At 42.6% G+C, this 24,346-nt stretch overlaps 1 protein-coding gene across 4 annotated transcripts in view; it reads left to right on the top strand.

Annotated features, from left to right (window-relative positions):
* The first annotated feature begins 4,914 nt into the window (after positions 1-4,914).
* The window catches only part of LOC107223296 (gamma-aminobutyric acid type B receptor subunit 2), a 103,129-nt gene continuing 83,697 nt past the window's right edge, over positions 4,915-24,346 (top strand). For 3 of the 4 annotated variants that reach the window (XM_046733867.1, XM_046733869.1, XM_046733870.1), the window contains exons 1-2: positions 4,915-5,693; positions 13,109-14,436. In XM_046733867.1, coding sequence (XP_046589823.1) covers positions 13,174-14,436 — 1,263 coding nt within the window. In that variant the 5' untranslated portion in view covers positions 4,915-5,693; positions 13,109-13,173. The remainder of the gene's footprint in view (positions 5,694-13,108; positions 14,437-24,346) is intronic. The other variant, XM_046733868.1, reaches the window with a different exon arrangement.

Raw genomic sequence — 24,346 nt, 5'->3', positions numbered from 1 at the left:
TTAGATGTACCTGGAAACCCGAGGTATCGGGATGTGCAGAGACTGCTGGTATCAACGCTTTGTCTGGAAGCTCGCTGGGATTGATTTGAGGACAGCGTAAGACCGCGGGTCTGACAGGGAGGTCGTTCTGACGGATCACCCTTGTCTAGGAGCGCTTGACCGTCGGTGCAATAGTCGTCGGCCAGACGGTCACTAGACAAGCCAGTTATCCTTGAGCCGAATAAGGAGGAGGGCCATTAAAAGACCGGCCTGGAAAAGTCTTTGAACCTTGCGGTATCTCTGAAATCCTTTCGAGCAAATCGCTTTCCGAGGGAAACCGCTCTACTTGAAAATTTGTTGAACACGATCCCGTTGGCAATGACGCAATCCCTTGCGTTCGATCAAAGCGTTCTCCGGTGAGAAGGTTACAAAAAATCCTTTCAAATTTGATTTCTTATTGGTGCACGTGGCGTCTATTATGCTTTTGAAGGATGCAGTCGCGTCTGAAAACAACTTTGATTTCAGTCAAGTCACGATTTCTTCGCTCGATCATTGTGCCAGCAGACGAGCTTAAGTCTACGTTAAAACCACGCCTTTTCGTTAACCGAAACCTCGCTGTAATTGAAGAATTTTTCCGGCTCCGCCACACTGTCGTTATGACTGTACCACACCTGACTCGATATTTACAGTCAGCTGCAGCTGTTGCTTATCCGAGAAACTCTGCTTGCCGCTAACGACAAATAAAAATACGTGTCAACGAGCACAGGTGCCTTCGATAGAGCTCAGTTTTTCCCTTCCTCTAGGCACGTTATAAGAGCTCACATGTAGCCGTGGTTTTCTGTGAAATGGATCTCAGGACTTGCCGAGTGATGAGAGATAGTAGCGATCCACCGAAACCAATCTTATCACAAGCCTCGTGATTCTTTGTTCCCCAATATTCAGGGGGGAGGAGGAAACTTCATTACTGGTAATTTCACGCTTATTGTTTCATAGCGACAACCACGTTACTCCTTTCCCCTGCAGTAACGATTGGAATGAATTACCAGCTTTTGGGTCTGTCTACTGTACCAGAATTAATTCGTCTGGCGAAAAGACAACTTGTGATACAGGTTATACAGATATTTCATCCCTAATGCTGAATGAATCTTGCATTCATAACAACATTCTCGCGCAGAGCGATTCGAGTGTCTCGTTTTTATAGTCTACAAAAAGATCTGCAACGGAAGGCTCGTGATTTCCATCCGATAGATTTTTTTTTTCCGATCATTTTTCTTTGCTGTCCGAAAGAACGTGCCTCCAAAGGTGATCCTTTTACCGGCAGAAGGTATTATAGTTATGCGAGAAAAAGGTATTGAACAAGGGGCTCATTTATAAACGTCAACCATTTCAACGACTTCTCAGCATCGGTTTCTATTTTGCATTCCAATTTCTTTTCGATGGAATACTGCAGCATTGATTAGATAGCGGTCACTTGGTATTCGCAATAGAAAGTTGATATATGAATGAAAATTTACGTTAAGATCGCGGAGTGAATAATCGAATATCTGTAGACGAAGAGAAGGGCAAAAAAGTACCTCCAACAATGAACGAGACTTTGAGGTACCTCGAATATTAGATTTGAATTTAAAGGTCGTTTTCTTGTTGAGATTCAAAAGTTTCATGTAACACTGTGAAAAGTGAAGTTGATTTACGACTGTTCAGCCTGCGTACCGTATAAAATCTCGTATGATCACACGAGTCCAGAACTTCAGCGAATATACCTGATTTCGCGAGTGAGATAAAATCGTGATATCGTTTCCTGGTGTGCCAACGAAGAAACAAACAGATCCGAAATGTCCGAGGTCATTGTAACGTCGTGAACTGAAATGAGCAATGCCAGACGTACATTCGTACATGCATTTCAATCCGACGATTCTCTGGCAGAAATCCTCTTCATTCAAATTTCACGATGATGAAACTACGCTACCGGAACGCTGCGTTCAGGCTAACGAAGATTAATTGAAACAATGGTTACAATACCTGGCATGCATCGGGATCAGGCATAGAAAGTGGCTCATTCTCGCAGAGGGTATAAAGCAAGTGTCGACTCGAACGAATGAATTAGACTTGAAGCACTGCCGTTAGGCACGAGGGCTTCCTCGCGAAATATGCCGTGAAATTTATCGATCTCTAAATCCAGCGAAATACGAGTTGATCGATATCGCGTTGCTGCTACAGCTACTAATTTCAGGTACCTGCTATTTGACCGGCGGATGCTGGGTAGGCAGAGTTCAAAGTAATCCAATCTTCTAATTCTGCATCGAGACTGGAATCTCGTTACATTGTGCAATTCGGAGAATTTCTCCCCTCGCTGTTTAGAGAGCGCGGCTTTCATCGAGTGTCTACTGTAACTCAGAAACCGTCCATCCCTCGGGGTCTTACGAAGCAACGGTGTCGGATGATCCGTCCTCCGGGCTTCGATCATCCCGTCGGAATCGTTTGGCAATTCGGCTGATCGAAGGGGAGAGTAACGAGAGAGATTCGACTCTGAAGAGACGTGAAATCACGAAAAATTGCATCAGCGATCCGTCCGACGTTATTATCACCATTATCAGGAACGTCTGGAACCACGATTATTCAACGGAAAGTGCGTCCAGACTTATACGTGTCCAGGAGAAACTCGAATGTACGAGCTTTCCAACTTCGGATCCCTAAAATGCATTATGCATACTTTGGGTGGGTACATAAGCGATACCTTTTCCGGTATCCATGTAAACTTTTGCTCCTCCAGCCAGCAACAGTGGCAGTCTGTCAAACCGAGGATAAATCGTTTTGGGATGAGAATTGCCAGTGGAATGTAACCGCGGGTTATATATAAATTTTTTTTTTTCGGACAGCAGCCTTCCAAGTTACGGAACCACTCTTATTTCCTGTTTTTCGATATACAGCCGCCTTTTCGAAAATATCTTCAATCGTCTCCAGATATCGTTAGGCGATTTGCTATTGCTCAGCCCGCAGCCGAAGGGTTTCGTAATCGCATTTTCCCGGACTGGCCGCTCGTATAGCCCGATCGAATTTTGACGAGATTGGAAAAATACCCCCAAGACTTTTACCGGCGACAAGAATTTCGCGAAAAACACGTTACGATGAAAGTGTGGAGAAGTCATTGCAAGCACCGATAGTCCTTTTTCCTTTACATGTATGATACCAGTCGGTTTTGCTCCTCAAAAATTATTGAAGAAATTTACATTATTTGATTCTAAAATCCAATGTATTGTCTCGTACTTATTCATTGTATGAAACACGTTTCACTTTCCCGGAATTGTTCTCATTTTGAATTTCTTTTGTCAGACACTTTACGACGTTAGTGTTTCCGGGCGACATGTGACACGGAGCACAAAGTACGTAACGTCGAATCAAGCCTCAACTTCGTAGGTGAAAAGTTGGGTCAGGAGGAAATACTTAAAGAGGTAAAAGTGCTTAAAGCGAGGCCGAAACCCAGAAGTGCTCTCCTGCCCTGGCCGTCACGCTTTTGTGAGAAACGTGACAAATCTAGGGTTTGTTCACTGGGAAAAAAGAAGAAAATAATATTTCCTCTTCTCTCGTAAATTATGTCAAGATTTTATCGCTGCTCATATCATACGTCGTTCGGTACGCCGGTGCGTTACACCATCGTTAATCAAATACCTATGAAAACATGTCGAGGCACATGTGGCGTTGTGGCTTATCCCACCGTCGCGTCGTGCCATTTGATTCAATTATGATATCGAGGATAATTGCAGCATTCACACATTATTCGAACTGTGCGTACATTGGTTTGAAACTCATTTACCACTTCTGTGATCTGTGCGAAGCAGCCTACACGCCACATTTTTACTTGACCTGGTTGTTCACGAGTAGCAATTGTTGTACCGAATCATTTTGTAAACGCTTCATTATTCACGCCCGGATGATGCCGGAATATTAGTTTCTGGTTTAAGCTTGTTGGAAAACTTTGCTCGCGTCCTATAGTTGAGGTATTTACTCTGGAGACAACAAGGTAGGTAAGAGCTGAGTCAGATAAGATCAAGAAAGGTAATAAACCACGGTTTAACCGTGGCTCGGTGCCTGTACTAACTTTCAGGAAAGAGGGATGATTGTTATATACTGTAAAGATAGATGAATAAGAATTTATTTATGGCGATAGACGGGAATTATTATATCGTCCTGCAGGTATTGCGCAAATAGAACTTTACGACGGTTTTCGATCATTCAATCCACGTTTGGATCGTTCCGCACGCGGTGACCGAGATTAAATCTGGTTCGATTGACACGGCAATACGGAAAACAGCCTTCATATAATACACCAATTCGCAGTCGACACTCCACGTCTGAATATCGTCGACGTAAACAAAGATTTTGGATCAATACACGACACAACCGACGTGTTGTCTGAGCTTCATCAACATACAGGTGTATAGCGCGTGTTGCTTACAAGCCAGAGTGGATAATTTCATTGTAAGTGAAACTATGATACCCCAGATACGAAGTTTGGAGTACGTGCCCATCTTTGCGGCAACTTCCATTGAAGCAAAACTAGAACCTTGCCATTCTCGGGACTATCCTGAACCTCCCTTGTGAGATCAACCGTCAACCCAAAGTGTGTATTTTCGATTCGTAGTCTCTGCTTCGAGGTCTCGTAAACTTCATAGCTCGAGTACTTTACATGTGTACCCGGGAGTTTAGGTACTTGCCAAAACGTCGAATCGTTTGCCGCTCTTTTCTGTTCCGGTAGTGACCACATTACTTATCTACTATCCCCGACAGTTTTGTGGCCTGAAGAGAAGCTGCACAGAGAAGATGAGATTCCGTCTCATCCCTCGGCGCGCATGCGCGGTACAAACCACCACAGGTAGCACCTCGAGTTGCGGGGAAAATCAACCCCACGTCAAAGAGGCAACCAGTGCGCGCACTGCCTCCACGCGATGCGCTGGTCTCCCGGTTGACCCTCGCTCGATCCGATGTCAAGGCCATTCGACAATCACCGATACCGATAATCACCCTCGTCGCTATATAACGGACGGAGGAAGCTTTTGAAGTAGGTTTTGACCATAATGATCATGGTGGACGATTCGGAAAGATCGATGAAAAATTAACTGGGAAACGACCGAGATGCTTGACTCAATCGGTTATGTGGAGATGAAGTTCGGGATTAGATCAAGTCGCGAATCGATCTAAATTTCGCCAAAGTTTTTCGACGCTTAGATAACCAGCGGGGAAAAAGCTGAGATCTTTGCTAGTGAGTAAACTGTTCGCGCGATTTGGGCAGAGAATAAGTTGCACAATTTTCTTGAATATAGAAACTTTGTGGGGAAATGATAATTTTACGATAATAGGAAGCGAACGGACTCCAGTGGCGAATGTATAATTAACACAATTAACTTACAGGTCGATACAAAAGTTGTTTCGATAATATCTGCGTCACGCGTGAATGCGCGGTAAATAATCGGACTACGGGTGTTGTTGAAAAACGTCAGCTTTTTCCCGAGGTTCGCGATAATTCAGCGATGTAGAGACACCCGTGACGCAGGTGGAGAGCTACTGAATTTTCGGGAGTTCGCCAACGTCGGGGAAAAATGTTCCCACCGATTAATCCGGTCGATCCGGTGCGCTGAAAAGGTCAGTGCGAGGATGAGGCGGAGGTCAAAAAGTGCTGAAAACCCTTGCCCAGTGAGGCGTGCGAAGTACTTCTGGAGGTAAGGGATACGGTTATTCGCATTTGTTATGGTGCTATATTTCTACGTCCTCGTATAAAATGACCGTTATTTATAATGTCCCGTGACCCAGGGACCCCAACCGGCCATCACGTGACGACCGTGAAATTAGATCCGTCATGCACATAACGATTTCCGAAATCACCGCTATTAATAAAATAAAAAATGACCCGTAAACTGCGCTCGTGTTTGGTTTATGGAAAAAGGCTTAGATCCCCCAAACGTTTAACGTTCCGCGGTAATTCTTACCGATTCATTGTCACACCTCGAGCTTTTCCAGAAAATTAACTTTTACGTCTTTGAATCGGTGATCCAGAAATTTCGCACGGCTCTGTTTCCGGACAATTCGAAATTTCTGCAATCAGGTGCAGGACAGCATGCAGTTGTGAATGTACTATCGGTTTCTTCAATGCCCATAGCTTGTAGAACCTAACTGTTTCCATCAGCTAAACACGTTCTCTCCGGCGGAATATTACGTTATCGAACTATCCGGCAACTGCTGCCCTTCGTGCAGTTAATGCACGCCTCGGGGATACTTGGTCCATGCATCTGCGGTATTCGTGCCTACCGGAATTTCCGACAAATCCCAGATAACCGTGCTCATGAATTGCAATTTGATTTATCTACCGACCGTGATTCATCTTTCGGAATATTTTCTGCTACCGGTTATTGGTATTTTTATTAGACACAAGGACGGAAGGTATAAGCCATAATTACAAAAACGCGAACTTCTCCTCCAAATTTAAAATATTCGGGAAATTTGGGACAGGCGTGAATACTTTTTTTTTGTCACACTTTTTTTTCTGTCATTCGTACTAAATTTGTTTTCGGATATAATAACTCGGTTATGATGCAATTACGTACAAAGTGATGTGAAGATCTTGTTCTGCGGAAAAATTCTGACGAACACAATGAACGGACAATACGAGGAAAAATTTTTCTCGAACCATCTGTGAACGTGATTCTTCGATTCTACAATTTAATTGATTCGGTTTTATTTAAAAAAAAAAGAAAGTATATTCCAGTTAAAGAAATTTCTCATTACCTCTATGAAGTAATAGCCAAATAATATCGTGAATAATGTTGTAAACGAATTTCATGAAATCTGTGTAAAACTCTGATTGATATTCTAAAATTGTGAACCGTTAGTTCTTTGCGCAAATGAAGTTCTAAACGAATTTTTCTTTCAGTGACTACCGTAGGTACTGCGTGAAAATAGTTGTTTACATTACAGTAGTTATAGTATACATTCGGAGTAACTGTAATGGAGTGAAATACCTCAGAGTACCTCAGAGTATGTAACTCAATCCAGAATCCCCTCTCAGTGGTACAGGATTATTGGATCTAGGTGCGGCACGAATCGGGCTTAGACACCCGGCCAGAATAGGCTCGAGGAATGGCTGGCGGTTCAAAACTGAAGCTTCGAGTTTGCAGATAGTGGGTGGACTCCTAGATTCGCCGATAGGTCAAGTGGCGAAGGATTTCCCTTACATATTCAGCTCGGGAAGCACTAGAAATAACTAGGAGACCATGTATGCATGAGTTTATGTCTTGGCGTGTCTTACGTGACGTACATATATACCCGTGAACGTGTAGGAAATACACCGGGTGTGTGTGCGTGCCGGGAATATCGAGGACCGCATTTTTTCACCGTTTCATTTTTCCCCCACGTTTTCACATGACATTTCGGATACCCCAATTTGTCTCCAACTCTCGCATGCATTGAAATTCCACCACTCAGTTACCCGATAAGTGAAAATATTTTCAGCGCTTGCCGATATGCTCGGTTTTTCTGCGCGGGGTCTCTCTACTCGTCGTTTTGATCAATAGGCTCATTAACATGAGGGTGCAAAAACGTGGATTCAATTTCTGGATGATAAAATGAACGAATCCAGGAACGAATACCACGGCTGAATAATACCGAACCCTTACCGGTGTTTACTGATTTTTAATTTCGCATAAATAATCCGTGTAGAAAAAACGTAGTAATTATTCTAGCCAAGAGTTCGCGAAGAATAATACAAGCAGTGGTGAACAATTTGAAAATTCATTACCCCTCACGATTGCACACCGCCTCTTGTACGGGAAAAGAAGCAGGTATACCTACTTGGAAAGTTGGAAAAGTTTAACTTCCGATGTCGAACATCAAGTACCGGCAACTCGTTCAAGAAATAATTTGAAGAGCTTTTGCAAGAGGCCAAGCTAATTTTCTTTCTCATCGTCAGTGCGAGAAAATATATCCAAGCCACTTTCAATTCGAGACTGAAAGCGCCTGATCTTGTCGTAAATGTAATGCTTTATACATCGCAAACAAATGCCTGAAAACAGTTTTGCAGAAAAAGTTTGAACCGCTTTTTGCCATGGAAATTCTCTCCATCCCGTTACCGCAATTTCTCAATTGACATCGAGTAATTAAACTTTCCTCATTCTCTCGCGCCTTGTTTGTTCTCACTTTTACCGAAATTTTTTCAACTCCTTGCGTAAACTACACCAATTTACATTTCTCGATTACGCCGGGCTCCCGCAGACTAGATTATTCGTTATTTACTGTAATTAACAAAGTAAACGATGACGCTTCCGTTTGCCTCATTTCTGTTCATGTTAGTTTAGCCGACTTTGCACACTGACAGCCGTTCTTACCTGCACACGAGGTGCCTATGACCTGACAAACTCCGGAGGCAAACCCAATAACCATCAAGACTAAACAGTTTCATCGCTGAGCGTGACACTGAAATAATATATGACATAATTCCAAAATCACGCAAATTCTTGTCCACAGGATCCGTCATTCTTCAATGGACAACTGATACCATAATTTCCTTCTAATTATTCATTTCGATGAATTTCTATGGTTCACGGCAATGTTTGAAAATGACAAAGAACACAAGCTTATCTTTCACGTTATGTCAACAAATTTTTATTCAGATTCTCCAGATTCTCGCAAATATTTTTGCAGTGTTATGACCAACGATAAAAATTCATTGCCGGATTGCAGAATTCGGGGCGATTAAAATTGATACGTGCACGAGAACGGGGAAAACCATATTTGCGATCTACGTGCTCGAATCTTTCATTAATTCAAATGAGTCACTCTGTAAAACGTCCACGTAGGTGTATCGCGATCATTCGGTACTTGCAGAAGCTGTTTCGCGTGTACACAATTGTTATTCCACACCACGTTCCGGCAACAGTTCGTATCACAATAAGTTGGATACGAGTTACCTGGACTATGCAGTCGAATTGATTTATCACGTTGGATAAAGTAATTCTTTCGAAACTGCTACGAGATAATACCCCGGTGACTCGAGGAATCCAGATGAGCAAAGGTCTGCTGGAATCGATATATCTCACTGGTACCAGCGTCACAGGAAAATACTCAACGAACCTTGGAACCGACTGCGATGAAGATTTCCCCCATGAAATGCCGACGGTATAAGAGAAAATCACTACTTTTACAGTCGCAATGATCACCCATCTCGGGTATGGACAGTCAAAACGAAATCGGAGTAAAAAATTTAATACCGAGTCGTGAAACTTTATGTTCATGTCGGTCAGATGCATCGCGTATATATGGTTTAACGGCGGACACATCGCTGGATAGTTTGGAAAGTAGGTTTTATCTGGGTTCCGAGAGAAGTGGAATCTGCGATATGTGTGTCGATTTTCAGAACCGGAGCGAATCGCTTCAAGACACGAGAGAGATTGATTGATGATTAATGATTGATTTTTATCTATGCCTTGGTTATGCCTTGAGGCAACAAATTACAGACAATAAAAACAACATAACATAGAGAATTCGTGGAGAAAACGGGAGACAATCAAGTCGAGTAACGTATGATTAATAATAATAATAATTAAGGACAGTCCATTAGGTAGGACGGCAATAATTATTCTAATTAATAATTGTAATTGGTTATAAATACAAGTAGAACGCAGATGCTCGCAAAAAATTAGTGATAGTTAATGATAATTATAATGATAAAAAGAGAGAGAGAGACTGATTAGATTATATTAGATCGTATTTTTGTTACTCATAATTGAAACAAAACTTCACATTAGCAATGACATATAAATATATGTATATATAATATATATATATAGAGAGAGAGAGAGCTTGAGAAGCCAAGTGTACAGTTTTTTGTTCAGAAAAAGCAGTGGTCCGCGACCCCCGAGATATTTGCCTCGTAAATACACAATGGGAGCCTTAAGTTCGGTTCGGGGCATACCCGTCACCATAAATCCGAAAAGGGTAGCAGCTTAGCCCGACGAAACGTATAAATGATTTAGAAAAAAAAAAAATAGTTAAAAAGTTCAGCGGAACGGCCAAGGCGGATCTATTTCTTCCAGAAAAGGCAAAACGGCCACTAAAGCCGAAGTCGAGAGTCCGAAGCACGCGTGTTTTTGAACTTATCTCGCTTCTCCCAGGCACAACAATTCCTCTGCGACGACGAAGAGCGAATCACTTCGCGAAGATACGGGCACACCACGCCGCTGCGGTTCGACCGGGTTTACGGCTCCTGGCACTGCCAAGTTTGCAATTTCCAATCAAGCTGATAATTAACCGGAGATTGGTCCGTGCTGACAATACACGCTGCAGCAAGTGTTTGGCAGTTCAGCGATCGTTTCGACGGCTGAGACCAACAGCCACGGTGAAACAGCACGGATAGGCTGGTTTATGCTCGGACTGTTGCCTCGTTGATACGCCGATAACCTTCGTCGGATGAATGCGAACTAATGTTACCCAAACTTCATCCACCGATCAGCAAACAACCTGCGCCTAAGGTAGAAGCGATTCGATTAGGGTTACTTCAATCAAGGTATTATACTGCAGGCAGGGTTATGGCGTTGACAGTGTTTGAGGAACTTTCGCAACTGCGCGGATTTTCCCAACGGTATATTGTTTCACTTTATTTACAATTTGCGAGCACGGGGGCTGGATATCGTCCGTTTCTGCTAATCTGCCATGATTGCGAAATTCGGAACAAAGCTAATTAGCAGCGGTCCGCTTTGCGAGTATCGACCCTCTGCTGACCTCGGAAAACTTCTGAAACGATGATACACGATTATCGGCTTTAATTAACGCGCCGGCTGTCCCCAAATTTGGCAATCCCAATTCCACCACGTTCTAATATCAAACGTAGAGTGTTTTGTTAAACTAGGAGCATAGTTATCAATGATTCGAGATTCAAGAACACGACGATTAGAATGATCACCACTCGGCGGTAATAAAAACTCTGCGGGTGATTGATTCGCCGCACAATCAATCACTAAAGTGATTAATCCCCGAACGAAGAGCGAAAACCGAAAAGAAAAATAGGCCGCTTTTGTTCGCGGCAGTTAAAACAATGACTTGTTTTTCTTACCTTCCCGCGGTTCCTGCGGACCACCTGAGTACGCGTTTAATACCGTCAACTTACTTGCAGCAAGATTTCCTCCTCGACACTTTCACACCGCCGTTTTCGGTGGATGTATTTGGCACTGCCTTACTAATGGAGTGGAAAATCTTATTACACGTCAAAGCGTTGCAAATTGAACGCCTTAGTCACGCCATTTAGTTCTTCCTAACGATCGAACTCAACCCTCGTCTCTTCCTATCATCAAATTCCAGCACATGTTCAGGCATGCCAAGTTTTTCGAGGACAAGACGCCCGACGCTGATTCTCGCGACAATTTCTCCTCTATTCTCACATTTGTTCGAAGGAAAAATAAAGAATGAGAGAAAGAGCGAGCTTTACAAGCAGGTCAGACCACGCTGTTCGTGATAAATTGTCAACACCCCGGTAAAAACTTTCAGTGCCAATAAAGTCACGTTGCAGTTTTAAGCCCCAATAGCAGCGCGAGGTCTATATCAGAGGGAGCTTCGCCGACTGTGAGCGAAGCTTTCATGAATTGTTTCCTAAGTACGAAACAATGTGCGGATTTGGTCCTCGACCTACAATACTGCAAGACGACTCCTTTCTTTCCGGCAGACGTTGCTTGAGAGCGCAATTCATTCGATTGAACAGAGAGACCGAGATCCGCGATCGGATCCCAGACGCCGTTGGAGTTCTTGGTACAGTTAGAATTATTCTTGATATGATTTTACAGCGACGTCGCAATCAGCTGCACTTGTTTTCCATTCAAGTGCAGTAAGCCGATCTGTAAACCCGACCCAAGGATCAGGTACGAATGTTTTCGTAGCAAGACCAACAACCGGTGTGTACGGAGAGTAGAAACTTTCCATCATTCGGTCTCATTACGCAGGCTTACAAGCCTCTTGAAATGTGATTAGGGGTGAAATAGGGAGCTGTAGGGGTGCGTCCTCAGTCATAGCCTCGGGCGTACGCCCTTCTGATATATTTGAAGAACCGGGGTGTCTCAAGGGTATTTTTTTTTGCTAACGCAATTTGTCACAGCAAGTGGCTAATCTTTTGAACCATAATCGGGGCAATTCGAGACTTGCAAGGCTGGTGTACGTTTCACCATGAGCAAACGTAATTACATAGTACAAGTAATGCGACGAAAAAGCAATTTTACGTCGGTAATCAAATCGCCGACTGATTCGATCCTACATAATTTCGTATGCAATTGCTCGCTAAGAAAGGTCGTTTCGTCTCCTGGAAGTGATGAAACTTTTCCATACTATTATAAGATTATTCGAGTTATCGAGTTCGCATCTCGGTAAGTTTAACAACTTTTAAACAGTTCAGTTTCGAAAAAAGTTACCCCCGTTCCCAATTTCTGATTTTAAATTTCGAACGACTGATAGTTTAAAGACCGACTGAGAGTATTATACGGCGTATCAAGATCATAAATTCATAAAATGCAGGACTCTTAAAGTTGCATGCATTATACCGTACCCTCTCAAATGCGTGTACATATGTGCATGAAATTCGAATTTGTCGGAAGCATCTTTGCCCCACGTATCTTATACGTATACTGAACTCGAACACGTACAATATGTTTTTCCAGCAGAGATAGGTACATAAATATGTAAAGAACTCGGAATAGATTTGTAACTCCCTCGAAGTAAAAATGAAACATGACTGACGAAAAGAAGTGAAAACAAAACGTCGAAAAAATTTTATATTGAAGTATCAAAACACGCAGAAAAATTTTTTCACTTTCATTCATTCATAACTTACGAGGACGCAAGTTCGAGTTTTCTTTTCAAATTGCTCCGCATGCGATGTAAATAAATCGGCAAAAACATACCCCGCGTACGTATATTCGTGAAGATATTCCCTTCTTCGATATTATTTCAAAGAATATTTTTCCAGTATCTGCCAAACATACGACGAAGTTTTTCCTCGAAGGAATAACGAATGACAACTAATTTCGGAAAAGAACAGGAAAAAAAATATTTTCCATAGCTGGTAATTCGAAGTTGTTAACCGAGTATTTCGACGCTGTTTCAGATGAGGTCGAGGCGAGGCTGCAGTGGACCAAAAGTCTGGAGGAGTTGATATCGGGGTGACTGAGTATGTCGCGAGCAGCGCGCTCTCGTAGGTCCAACATCTTTTCGTTATCCCCCTCGACGACCCTCCACCTTCTATCTGCTCTCCTTCTTACGCTCTCTTTGAAAGATGTCATCTCGACGAAGGAAATCGCCCGGAGCGACGGCGTCGATGGTATTGAGAAGAGCAATGATACCGAGATTTTTGACATCGGTAAGACGAAAATTCTCGCCGCGGGTGACAGCAGCAGGGAGTATCTCGAAAAGTTGATAAACAGTACGAATTACGGAGAGATCGGAAACGTCGATAAGCGAACGGTTTTATCAAACGCAAGTGGCAATGCCGGAGAACCCAGCGTCGCAATTTTGAACTTGAGAGGGCAGAGTTTTCCTAAAATTTCGGACAGCGATGGGAGAATAACGACGACTCGGGATAAAAACGAAATCGTAGTAACGAAGTCAGGCCTCGATTACGACGCCGAAGACGACGAAGGCTCGACGGGACGACAAAGAACAACGGACCGGGCTAATCTCGAGGCGAAAGTTGGGGGCGAGGCTCCTTTCCTGGGGTTCGTTGGTTCCCAAAAGTTTCCGGTAAGACCGACCTACAAGCCTCTGCCGCCCCCGGAGAAGTTTGACAGGCGCCATTTCGGACTGGCCAAACCGGAAACGGAGGAGAGCGGCTCGTCTGGATCGACGTCGGAACCGGATCTGCCAAAAAGCCCGAGTCGAGATGTAGGTCTGCACAATTCGAAGGTCGAGCGGCGGGAGGACGGACTTGATCCAAACTCGACCGCTGTCGGACCGGAAGCGACTCACCAAAACTCTTCGGCAGCTCTTCCCGGAACTTCGCCCGGCCTCCGAGCTTTAGGAACAATGTCGAATGCTTCTCTGTTCGATGGAAGGAACGAAACGCTGCCTGGTTCCGGGGCGGGGAGTCGAACCGGCGGCGTGAGAGGAAGCTTCGAAGCCAATCTGGAGAACCTGACCTTGCCGAAAACCCCGGCCGTCCGTATCGACGACTTTGGAATACTGAGGGACCTGAACGGCGGATTCGAATCGGTCAGGAATCGGTCCGTCGGTTTCGCGAACGGCAGGACGCGGTTTGGTGATAGTGAAGGTGACAAGATAAACGTGACTATTCTCGGACTATTCGAGCTGACCCAAGGCAACGAACCCAGACCCGAAGGACTCAGCGAACTTCAGGCCGCCAGGCTCGCCGTCGAGAGGATCAACCAGATGGACAAGACTCCCAGGTTCAGGATACACCTCGTGCATAATGACACCAAGGTAAGCCAGCTTGCCTCTTGCGGTACATGGACGATGCGATGAACTCGATTGAAGGCGAACGCGACCCATTGCCTGAGTCGAAAGCTTGGAGGACTGACAAAACCGTTTGAAAAATCGCCAGAAATGTTATTTGCGACGATGATGGTGAAGACGAATGAAACATCCCTGATACGTATCTGTGAAATCAATACAGTGAAACTTCCCAACAGCGGATACCTTCGGGACTGAAAATATTGTCCGTTATTGAGGAATGTCCGTTATTCAGAACAACATTAACGTGTAAATTTTGCTGCTGGAGATTTTTATACTGTCCGTTGTAAAGAGGAATCCGTTATTGGGAGTCCGTTAAGAGAAGTTTCACTGTATGAACAAAATCGCATGATACAAACAAGGTTATTAACGAGTTGAGAATCTATTTCAAAGTTAGAATGTTCAACGTGATTGAAAGTTGGTGATTTTGATCCGATTCTAGTGTTTTAGGTTTGATAATAATAATTATGACGCGCAAATTTGATTTTTGACAAAATTCTGTTGTACCGTATTTACAAAACTTTGTCTCTATTTACCATGGAAATAAATATTTGTGCGATTTCTGGAGATCTTTTTGGCGAACCAAACAAGTCTAAACACGTCATAATCGTAACAGAAACACCAAAGTTCAATCAGTTTGGACGTAGAACAATGTGAGACTAAAGTGATTGCCGTAGACTTGCATTATACTCTACGCCGTCACCCAAGGTAGTTCTGACCTAAGGTAAGTGTGCCAGTTATTGACCATTTTCGTTTGTATCTGTCTAATCCTGAGTTCTGAAATCACCAATACATAAATTTGTAGTGTCTAACTCTCTAGTAATTGGTTTTAGTCACCGAGAAGTTCACAATTTGTGCAGTAAATTTATAATTGTATAAAATAAAAAGGTCCGAAAAGTGGGTCTAAGCGTGTCAATAACTGGTACACTCACCTTATTTGTCTGAGTCTCAACTTGGATAGATCGATGAATTGAATTCAACCCCCTTCGAGCGTAACTATCGTCAACATCTTTAAGAGAAAAAATACGCCAAAGAGAGTGGATGCGTAACGACAACAGATGTTCGAGGAATTGAATTCCCCGCAGTGATTATGCGCCCGCATTTGTGGCTGCCAGGTTTCGAGAGGATCTTCGAAAGTTTATAGAGTTTAGAATCCTCTTGGCCCGCGTTTGAGAACCTCCAACCTTTTTTGAATGAGCTTAAATTACTCGAAGTAGCAAAGCGAACGTTTCTGCCAGATGCAGATTCTATCAGGGGATCGGTTGAACCGCTTGGCCGTGTAAAGTTGGCTTGTGGATTCAGCAAAAAGCCAAGCGCACCCGATGCAGCAGATATATTCGTCGCTTTTACACCGCGCTGCTAGTTGTGCTGAATTTTTTTTCAAACACGAATCCAAAAGAGCGGGTACTCGAACAGTGAACTGCGATTGAATGGATCGGTGATACGCGCACTTTTCAAATCTTGCCGCGAAAATTCTCCAGCGCCAATTGATCTTACTGGGTGAAAGGATGACTGGGGGGGTATTGTGGGTACTCCATAGCTCCCGGAAATTGGCAAAGCGTAACCCGAGATTAAATACAACAAAGTGGTTTTAGTCGGGTACTTTTGCATTCAGCTACAAGTCTTCACCAACTTTCGCGACCTGTTTCGAATAGCAAAGGGTTTCTGAGCCCTCGCCAAATTCTTCAAACTTCTTGGTCCGACTTCGTTCGATCTTCTCAAACTCTGCGCAATCTCGACTACACCGTGCAGCGTGTATTCTCAGGGGTTGATGTATCGAATGTAAGGCGTTGAAGATAGGTATGCCAAACTCGAAGGACACGGATGAATCAGTTTTGTCACTTCGAAGTTTAAATTGCTTCATAATCGTTTATGCTTAATGTTCGATGCAATTGTGTCTCTTTTTTTTTACCCGACTAATACGAATCTCTCCCGTGTGGCAGTAAATATTTCGAAGAAGCAGAGAACGCGGAGAAAAAGAACAAGTGGAAAGTACAAAAATCTGTGTATAAATGTGCAGCATAAATATATACGCGTATAATAATATATGTTCTTGTCCAAAGTTTTTCTCTCAGGGTTTGGAAAAAGTTTCCCAATTTTACAGAAGCATTAAAACGGTGCCCGGGCGAAAGCTTGTTAAATTTCAAATCCGGCTTTTAATAATGATTGGTCATAAAACTTCTGGAAAGATGGATACCAATTTTTTAAAAGCTCGTTGAATGAATAAAGCCCCCCCCATTAATTACCGGATACAATTTTAGTTCACCGACCGTTGTGCGTCGTTCTCTTGTTCAACGCCAACTAATTGCGAGCTCGTTATTTCGTGCCGAAAAAACCAAAGCCCGATACGAAAAATAATTCCGAAACTGCGGTCAAAGTAATCAATTTTAGTGCTTCCGTGGTAAAAGTTTTCCCCTGTCCGTTTGGCGCAAGTCTAAATGACTAAAATTCATCGTGGAAGAGTAAATTCCCCATTGACCCAAAGGGCACTGGGAGCCCGGAGTTGGGAGATCGCGAAATTGAAATCCGTTTCTTCGGCAAGAAAATTATCGCGCTCCCAAGTGACAGGATCTCTTAATAGCCGGGAGGCCGCGAGAAAAATCGACCTCCATGATGAATAGTTCAATTTCGTAAGCCAAAGTTACAGTTGCAACAGAACTCGCCAGTCGGAGATAAGATCGTTCGTCTCGAATCCGAAGGGTTGGAATCATCCTGACGTTAAACTTTTTTCAGCTCAAGCTCAAACGAAGTATTCAATTAGATAAATATATGTATATATTGTTTCGGTTTTTCACAACCTTGAACTAATTGTATCCGGAGATAATCCGACGTCAACTTCCCTACCGGATTATTTCTCCCCTAATTCGGCTACGTGGAAGAAATTTAACAGGCACATGGTTTAGAATATTATACGTCAGTTCGTTGAACGCATTGATCACTTCTCTGCGAAAGAATATCTTAATATCTCACAAAATAAAAACCAAAGGGCATCCCTTGACTTCCAATTGACGAATTGAGGCTCGTGGACATTACAAAAAAATCGGGTGCCTCAATTTATTCTCCTTGTCGATCGATTGAGAAGAAAAATGGTGCGATAACATTTTTGGTAGAAGTCGGTAAAAACTGTTTTCGAAGCTTGTTCAAGTTTGGTTTACTTTTTTTTATATTTTATTCAAGAAAAACGTTGAATAAACGAAATATTTATCTCCAGAAGATTTCAGCCGAATTAAGAACAGTTTTTTTTCATTTATTAATTTTTTTCTTATTGTAATCAGGCACGATTCCAAATATATCTACGATTCAAAGTGAATCCTCGTTTATTCGCGACAGTTCATCGAAGTATAAATAACTAATTAGTCTTCTATGCCGCGAAAATGATCGCTAAAATTCATTTTGATCGAGGCATCGAATAAAAGGCAGTATAAATCGCGGTAAACAAGACGATATACCGGTAGAATTCGTAGGAAAAAATTTCAACGAAAAAGATTAAAGAGTTAAACGTAAGTGACTTTTGGGAGTTGAAAATTAGAACTAAAATTTTCCCGATCTTTTGTTAGTAGGAAATATTTCTGTTGCCCGCAATACGAAACACGAAAAAGAAAACAATGTAAATAAATAAAATGAAAAGGTCCCTCTCTCTCCGTATACAGAGCGGGACTCTGTTACCCGTTTCCCGACGTTTACTTCCCGGCAATTTTTAGACATTTTTAATCAACCATCCCGTTACTCATCCCGCATCACGCTGCGTGGTTCTCCGCCTATTTTCTCCGTTACAGAGAAGAAGAATGAGTTAATTCAACAAGTTGGGGTGGCTGAAGTGGTCCCAGGTGGCGATCCAGCGCTCCCTCAGGATCCCCACGTCTCCTCCGGGCGCAGCTTCAGATCCTCGCTGCGGTCGCGGGGGCGTCGCAAGAACGTGTGCGGCTTCATTAAATGCAGGCCTCGGGTGATACGCGGCTTTTATGCGGTGCGTCGCCCTTCGTCTCGCCAAGAAAGCCTCTTCCTCCGCAGGAATAGGCCCGGGAGTAATTTGTCGGCAGGTGAATAGATTCCGCCTTGATAATTTGGCAAATCTCTTCGGGGCTTGAAAAACTGGCGAGAGGTGCAATTCGTTGTTTCCGTAAGGCGAAAGCAAGGTGATATTTTTTAATGCGTCCTTCGCTGTTACGGGAACGCGTTATTTTCTGTAAAGCTGCGAATCGGACACGCGCCGTGCTTTCTACTGTCGTATAACTGTACCACTTACGAATAAAAGCTTATACACGCACACGAACGCCAAGAGTCTCGGTGGAGTAGATTTACGGTACTAATTAAATGCGAACAATCTCCAAAGTTATACATCTCGCCAAGTTATTAATCGGAGGCATGATAAATCCCCGCGGTACATAACCGGCAGCCCCTTTTCTTCCACCCTCTTCCTTCCTCTCTTATTCCGACTCAGGTGGAAAAGATAATTTACCGGTAAAGGTCAGCGGTCCGCTTATCATCGCGGTTGTATTCTTCTCTCGCCAAGTTATTACACCATAATATCCGTATACTTCGTGCGAGACGAAGCACACTTCCCTATGGTGTCGGAACTGAAAATTATTACGGTTCTAAAACGGTGATAATAATTTCAAAATGCAGTATCGTTACACTAAGGGAAAATTTTTAGTTCCGGTTACCGCTCAGTCTTTAATTATTTCCATTTTTTACCATAATCGAAAAATATAGTTCTAGGTAGAAAATGAAAATTAGTTTTATAGCTGTTACCGGAAAGTCTAGTATCTCTTACTATTCCTTCTCATTACGATCACTGTTGCTATATTTTCTTGCAACTGTTGCGAAAATTTAATGCTTGTGCAGCAATAAATCGACGTTGAAGCCTTATTTAACTAAAAAAGTAGAGTAAACCTCAGAAACTGATTTTGCGTTGCAATTACCGAAAAAGGATCGACAATAACGCAAAATGGTTAGGCGTACCTCGTTTTTCCTGATTCCAACAACATTCAGACAGTTTTTTTTAACGATACCTGTTTTATTGAATTTTTTTAGTTACAATAAGAAATTAAATTTTTCTCAGTGTACACTTACAATGGCCGTGTGTAGAGGGAAAAACTGCAAGTACTTGCACTTCGATGGATAGAAAGTCGAAACGAAAAGACTGATACCTGACGCTGTACGGCTCTCGAGACCTTTCGCAAACGTAATTTCATCGCGGGTTACCTGGAGAGAATCCAGAGGGAAAGTCCCGAGGAAAGAGGTTGGGTGCAGGTTAGGTACCTATATATTTCATTCTCGTTAAGAAAACGAATAGATTCAATTCACCTTCTTCGCATTCAAGTCCCGCAGGCATAGTCGGGGATCTGGAGAAATTAAACGGGATAGGGATTAACCAGTTCGCGTAAGGAACGAACGATCGATGCGAAAAAACGTTTGTTTTCTTTTCTTTGCGCATCACACGTGATACTAAAATTACGGTTTCCTTTTGCGACCAGAATAGATCTCAAATTTTTTTCTACAGCTGCCGACGTGGTAAATCGATAAACCGGTGACATTAATTGCGACAAATCTTCATCCGCCAGATTAAACTATTACACATTCGCTTCGAGAAATTCTTGTGCAGGCGATCGTGAGTTTCGCTCACGGAACCCTTTTCCTGATGGAGGATTCAGATTTAATCAAATTTGAATCTAGATATTCGGGACGAGAAAAAGGACCTCGGGGTATACTTTCACCTTGACAAACTCTTGATTCGACTTCGAAACAGTTGCGACTTTCTACCCAGCCCGATTTTACCCGCCAGATATGACTAAAAAGCGCCCGGCTTGTGTGTGTAAGTAACTTGGCGAAATCGCCGTACGGGGATTTCTTCCTCGATTGGGACACATTTTGTCAGTTTTTTAATCCCAGCGTAAAAGTAAAGATAAAAATAGGTGCGCTAATGATAACAGCAGTCAGGATTGGACATCTGCCAATATACTTTCGGATTACCGATAGTCACGGACATTTGTAATAGCAGTAGGCGACAAACTCTGATTAAATAAATTTACACCAATTACGTAAACGAGCCTGAAAAATTATACGCGTAAGGGAAAATTACGCATTGTGTTTGCCGAAGATGGGGGCGAAAAAAAGAAATAATTTAATTACAATATGCGGCATCACCCCGAGTCGAAACCTACCTCCTAAAGTCGATTCTATTTCAATGCAATATCAGACCTTACTTTGACGCTAAAAATATCGGAAATTTCCTGATTTACCAAGCTTAGGCTCAAAGTAGGGTCTGCTTAGAACCTCCTTTAAACCTTCAAAGATAGCGCAGTCCAATGAATCGATAAATTTTTGAATATTGTACTGATATTAACTTGGAGCTTCTTTCGTTAATAGGATTTTTGTATCCGTAATAATATTGAATAAATACAGTTGATATGCAATACTTGATCGCCAAATGTTATTCAAACTTATCAAAATTATGTCGAAATAGCCCTTGGACGATTCATTGTGAATACTTGAATTTCGCTGTAATAATATATCCACAGAGGAAGAGTTACAGTTCCAATGGAGAAACTGGAGATTGAACAGCGCCAAAGTACGGTATAGTACTTTTATTTTTAAGAGTTGGAGGTTTAAAGTAGGATTCCTAGGATTTCCTTCAAAGTAGGCTTATAAGAATCGTGGTAGGGTCAAATGTGGGCCCGAAATATCGACTCGAATCCTTGAAAATAACATATGTAGGTACCCACCTTTGTATCATCGCGTTTACTATCATCGGGCAGAAGCGCTGACCGTTTTGCCAAATGAAGAGATATTTTTACGCCCAGATGATTACGGAGAAAATTCTCGTAACTCCGCCGTTTTGGCGACGTCTTGAACTTCAGCTACCTGATGTAATTATCGTCGAGTGGACAAGGTGAAACTCAGGCTCGAATATCTCTCCTCTCGTTTCCCGGCGTCTGAAGCGTAATTCTCGATAATGTCTAATGGATTTTCTAACGGAGCTGTTATCCGTCAAGGAAAGAAATTCCATCAAGATTATAAGGGTGTCGTACATGTATATATGTATGTGTATCACGATCATTCGGGGATATCGCGGGTACGTAAACTCCGGTTAAATTCAAATATTTTATCAGCAATCTGCTTCGAAGCACGTTAAACAACGTTGGCTTCTATTTGTCGAACACACATTTTCCCCCCAGAATCGCACGCGAATCGACTCGGTAAATTCAAGAATTCTCCATTTCCTTCGGTACGAATCTTTTTCTAACATTTTCATTCGCCTTATTTTCCGCCTGCTTCGTGTCTGCGTCTCTTCGACCCACTTCGCGCATCCCGTATAGATATATCTACGATCTTAATCCAAGTGGATGGAATTCTACACGGACACTTTTATCTACGCGTTCCTTACACCTAACGCGATGCGACGATCGACGCGCGACACACTCGTTCACATCGTGTTTGTCATTGCGTCGGAACAAACACATCAAATATTTGATTGATGATCCGGCACGATTTTGAAATTCTTTTTTTTTTTTTTCCTTTTTTTTTCTCTTTCGTCTGAGCTTCACGCTCCCACGACTCTTGTAATGAATATCCTTCTCCGACTTGCCGGCGACCCCGGTTCTCCAAAGAGAGATCAAAGGCGCACATGCTCCGTTCAAAGAGACGCCAAGCTCATACGTTGCCCTTGTCATCCACCCGCAGGATGTACGGGATGTGAAAAGAAACTGAAACAAAAATTACCCGATAAAACAAACGCACGCTAAAAGAATGCTTATTTCAGGTAACCGCGCAGTATTGCGTATGAATAAAGAAATCTCCGCTGATACGAGACATTTTAAACACTGAATGTAAAAAGTAAAAACCGCATTATGTGAAAAACCTTGAATATTATACTATATCCACTATAACTCATTTTGTTCCTGAATAAAGGTATTCATTTTTGAATGAGATGATAATTAACTATTTTTCATCAAGATCAGATGAACTGTATGGATTCTTTAGTAAAGGAAATAGTTAGATAATGTAATTTCTCTTGTATTGTTAACGTAACAGCGTGAGTACAGTTTCACCCCAATGTTTAAAAAGTTCTTTCAACGGATACTTTCTCAACGATGTATGATTTTCGAACCTTCGTTTGGCCCAGTTTTCGGTTCGACACACTTTTGAGCTGACTGCACGTGCCGGATTCGTTAAAACGTCGGCTCCGCATAATGCATGAATTTATTTGTAAACCTGCATTCCACAAAGTCCCCAAATCCAATATATTTCGTATTGGTTCGAGCTTTAATTACTTCCCCTAGCGTCCAAAAGCGCGAATCTCCGTTCAGGCGACAAGCACAACTAGCTGCAAAGGTCTTCGTGTTCACCCCGCCCAATTCGTCGCTACGAAATTCAGCCACCATCTGGTTGCAGGGGACCGTTTCCGACACCTGGAAGCTCGCACAATCCCTTGTAACAAAGCTCTGCAGGCACGGTTAGCATCAATAATTAATGCCTCACAGGAATAATGAAGATTATAATGGCGCGTGGTGTGATACTCGCGCCGCTAGCCTAATGCGTGTGATTATTTCAATCCACACTCAGGTTCTATTTGCTCAAAAGTAAGAAGTTGGTATCTGAAACATTTAACGAGTCCCAGAAGTTGACTTGCCCTAATTGGATTGTCGAAAGTTGGGTCGCAAAATTGCGCAAATAGAACCAGAGTACGGATCACGGAGTATCGAGGTATCCACATCGCGTTTAACACGAAATGATAATGTCAGCATTAAAACGAATCGAGGTTTCAATGCGCGTTATAGTTGGTGCACATTTTATGGAGGACGTTGATGAGACGATTACAGCTCATAATCACGCAATAACACTCCAAGCGGGTTTTGTTATGTCCGCGCATCCAATAATTTCAAGCTCTACGTCCATTATATTCTACAGGCTCGTATCTCGTTCGATGTTCTCGTTTTATCTACGTACACGTGCGAACGTTAAAAGACATTGTGACGGGGCGATGGATAATCAAATCCAAATACAAACGAGCGTAGATGCATACTGATTGCGAATTGAGTACTTATCGCTGTGAGGGTGATTCGTTCTTTCGGTGGTCCCAGGAAAAACGGGGAACAGATCGGTGTCTGGGTTGAAAGAAGTTCTTCCAATTACTGGGAAGATTTTCATCTGGATCATTGGCTCACGGAATCCGAAGAGAATCCCCTCTTCATCCGAGCTTTACAGTTCCTTACCCTTCTTTATATTCTAAGCGGACTTTGAAATCCCCGAGGAAAGAGTTTGGGATTTTTGTCGGCAAGGCATCGCCGTCGGTATGTCAAATGGTCAGTGAAACGGTTGTCAAGTGGCAGGTAATCCACTTTGAAAGCGAAATCATGCAGCTCGAATGCCTGCCGACAAGGAGCGGAAAATTTTTTTAAACGTAACTTCGGTTTGCTTGATGAAAAAATGCGAGAGAGTGGAAAGAGATTTGAACAAAATGCGTTACGGATATGCAAACAAGCTCTGGAATGAATGAATACTTGAGAGATTCGGGCGAACCTTCAGCTTGAATATAATTATCCAGTTTACGAACTGCTGTTACGAAAGTTATTATTAATATTATGCAGCCTAACGAATTTTTAGCGCCTTAAGTTCCTTTCAAACTTTCACTCACTCACCGTATGCTCGTAGGATTCAAGAATTATTTTCTTGCGATACTCTGTTTAAACTGCGTTGCAGATTGACTGGTAAAATACATTTAGAACTGCATTAAGACAAAAAAAAAAAAAATCAATTTAATCAAGAATCCTTTAGAAAACAGTATCTAGTTTGATGTAAGAAATGAATCACACAATAATCTGGTCGACTTGAAAATCTGAGCTTTTTAGTTCAGTTTCGAAATGTCTGAATATTCTTC

This window comes from Neodiprion lecontei, chromosome 3, assembly GCF_021901455.1.
Source record: "Neodiprion lecontei isolate iyNeoLeco1 chromosome 3, iyNeoLeco1.1, whole genome shotgun sequence".
In the NCBI taxonomy this organism is placed as follows: Eukaryota; Metazoa; Arthropoda; class Insecta; order Hymenoptera; family Diprionidae; genus Neodiprion; species Neodiprion lecontei.
The sequence above is the reverse complement of the archived record's forward strand: the minus strand, read 5'-3'. Positions and strand labels throughout refer to the sequence as shown.